At 51.5% G+C, this 3138-nt stretch overlaps 1 protein-coding gene across 1 annotated transcript; it reads right to left on the bottom strand.

Annotated features, from left to right (window-relative positions):
• Positions 1-298: 298 nt before the first annotated feature.
• Positions 299-2244, bottom strand: LOC138808467 (cytochrome c oxidase subunit 6A1, mitochondrial-like). Its single transcript, XM_069994725.1, has 3 exons — positions 2106-2244; positions 1817-1959; positions 299-589 (listed from the first exon to the last, which is right to left on the bottom strand). The coding sequence occupies exons 1-3, from the start codon at positions 2206-2208 to the stop codon at positions 506-508; spliced, it is 330 nt and encodes a 109-aa protein (XP_069850826.1). The 5' UTR covers positions 2209-2244; the 3' UTR covers positions 299-505.
• Positions 2245-3138: the final 894 nt, after the last annotated feature.

A 3138-nucleotide genomic window follows, 5' to 3' on the forward strand; every position in this document is an offset into this window, starting at 1 on the left:
AGGGAAAGCACTTGTACAGAGACTCACAGCTATAAACTATGGCCATTTTGTTCATCATTTGGGGACTTGCCATCCAGTTGGTCAGATACCTCACCTTCACAAGTAACTCCACTGTTACAGGCCCTGACCTGACTTCCTTAGTCTCAGATAGCCCAAGTCAAGAAAGCTGGAGCCTGTTATGAACAGTAATCTGTGGGCCATACTGGACCTGAAACATTGACACAGCAGCGTAGACCTTCACTGAAGAAACAGGAATACCATTAATGTTAATTTCTCAAGAAAAACACAAAGAATCAACTTTCAGCTCAATACCAACCTAAGTTGAAACTATTTATTTAAGCCATCTCCTGCTATAAGCAAAGTGATGGAAAAATGGTTTAATTGTCATTTGATACAAGAAGGAAGGTGAGCTTAAGGTCCCATGTACTTTTCTGGTCCACGTGCAGAGGAATGGGCCAAAGCAAAGCTGTGGTCCCGGGTGCCTGGGTGATGGTCCAGGTTCTCTTTACTCATCTTCATAGCCAGTGGGAAGAGGATTTGTATGAGGGTTATGGAATAGAGTATGGTTGCCATCTCCCCAGGGAAAGGGCTGTGGAGTGAAGATGTCAATTAGGTAATTCCAGAAAGAGTTCAGGAAAACAACAACAACAAAAAACGCTGGTATGAACTGCTTACAATAGAGTCACAGATAACAAAAACATGGAAATTAGTCCTTAACTAATATATCCTGTGCTGGGTTTTAGAGGTAAAACCTTCAAATCATTTGTTTAAATGATAGTGGCAGGCATAGGGGAGGAGATACTTAATTCAAACAGGTTTCTGAGCTCCCTTCAAACTTGAGCTAGGGCAACTTCTTCCACAATATTTATCCTCCCACATAACATGAAGCAGTTATCTGGAGACAGCTGGGGTGGGTAGTACTGCCATCTAGGGGGTAGAACCTAAAGATGCTACTAATCCTTCCAAATGGATGGGACAACACTAAGTCCTACCTCCCTAAGAATTACCCACTCCAAAACTCAGGTTTTCCTTCCAGAAAATGGGAGCAAATAAACTAGAAGTTGCACAACAGTGCTGAGGCTGAAACACTTCGCTGTTTGATTGCTAATTCTCCTGTGCCAGGGTAGAAGGGAGCTCAAAGATGCCAAAATTGAAATCTAGGTTAAGTTCCTGTAAGGCCAGTAATTACACGAGCTAGGTGATACCATAACTAAAGAGCAAGAAGAAGGAATGGGGGATGGAGGGGAGATGTAACTAACTGTGATAGAGGGCTTGCTTGGCATATTAAAATGCCCTTGGTCTAATCCTTAGCATCACAGGGGTGGAGTGCGGCAGCATTAAGTTTCTTAACATAAAATTGGAGCCAGATTAGCTAGAGGCCCAAACCTGCAAGGTCACTGTTTGAAGCCAACCTGGACCGTAAAGTGTTTAAGACTGCTTTTGGTAAAGGCCCAGCTTTGGTTGGCATTGGTAGGGAAGGAAGGAAGGAAGCCAGCTTCATTGAGGAGTTAGAACCAGCCCGAAAGGTAAATCACCTTCAGACCTTGCCATTCTAAAGGGGGGGGTGGCAAACCCCTAAATTTTATGCAAGAGACAACTGTTTCTGAACTGTATCAGAAAGCAAGAGGTGGGGATGAAAAACTGAAGGGCGCAGGGTGTTATGACCTTGAAGAGAACTGAGACATGACTCCCCCACCCCTCGTCTCAGTTTCCCCCTTCCACAAACATGGTAACCAATATCGGTTCCACTGCTCGCCGGGGCAAACGCAGAAATGGCCCAGGCCGGCCGTCCAGGCTCGGGATGCTCGAGCCGTACCTTGGTCCTGATGCGGAGATGGGGGTAGGCGACGAACTCCTGCCTGTCGTGCTCTTCGTGGCGAGATCTCAGGAAGACATTGAGCATGCTCACTCCCACCCCGGGCAGCGCGACGAAGTAGGTGAGGGCCTTCCACATGCGAGCTGAGGAGAACGACAGCCGCTGGGCGCGCGGGCGCGGGCGCGGGCGCGGGCCCGCCGGGGGCCCCGAAGGCCGCAAGCCAAGGTCACCCGGCCCGCCGCTCACCCCGGCGCCGCCGCGGCTCGCCCCGCCCACCCAGCCCCAATACCTGAGCCCTCCTCGCCGTGCGCGCCGCTCGACAGGGGCCGCCCGATGTGGGTCCGGCCAAGCAGCCGAGAAGCTCGGGACACCAGCACCGCAGCCGCCACCATGTTGGTTCTCGACCGCCGACGCGCCGGAAGCGGAAGGAGGAAAGGGGCCTTGGGGGGCGGGACCACAGCCTAAGGAAGAGGTTCCTATTGGGTGACTGCTTTTCGGTCACAGTAACGGACTTAGCTGCCGGCGCAGCTTCAGCCCCGCTGAGTTCTCAAACTCCTCGGAGGCCGAGTTGGGCGCAGGTGGCTCGCGCCTGTAACCCTCGCTCCTCCGGAGGCTGACATCGGAGGCGCACGGTTCGAAGCCATTCCGGACAGGAAAATCTGTGACACTTATTTCCAATAAACTATTCAAAACAGTGGCGCTGTGGCTCAAGTGGTAGAGCGCTAGCCTTGAACCACAGCGCCCAGGCTCTGAGTTCAAGCCTCAGGATCAGCTCGAGCGAGCCTGTGCTCCGCACCTGCCTTGGGGGGGGGCCTCCCCTTTGTGCGCATGCGCGTGGCGGGTCCTCACCTGGATGCTCCCGGCGCTGCAGTCTGTGGACAGAATATGGGAATTCGAAGCACCAAACACCTCATCAAAAATGTGTCATTCCTCTCTTCCCTGGCACCTACCACCATCGCTGTTGGATAACGATTTCTGTATTTTGTCTTACTCTCCCCTTAGAAATATAAACACTGTGATGATGCTAAGTTGGCCACTGCAGCTTGCTCACCGTCATCGGGAATAGTGGTCTGAAATTGTGCCTGGCATGTAGCAGATGCTAAATAAATTGGATAAGTGGGTGGGTGGGTGGCTGGCTGGCTGTCGTGGATGGATGACGGGTGTATGGATAGGTGGGTAGGTGGATGGATGGACAGATGGGTGGGTGGATGATGGATGGATGGATGGATGGATGATAGATGGGTGTGTGCCTGGATGAATGGATGGGTAGGCTCAATTCCAGAGTATTTGATGTGAGCAAAGGAGTGGACATTGTCAGAGAG

The sequence above is a fragment of the Dipodomys merriami genome, unplaced genomic scaffold, assembly GCF_024711535.1.
Source record: "Dipodomys merriami isolate MVZ:Mamm:240054 unplaced genomic scaffold, mDipMer1.0.p SCAF_45, whole genome shotgun sequence".
Classification (NCBI taxonomy): domain Eukaryota; kingdom Metazoa; phylum Chordata; class Mammalia; order Rodentia; family Heteromyidae; genus Dipodomys; species Dipodomys merriami.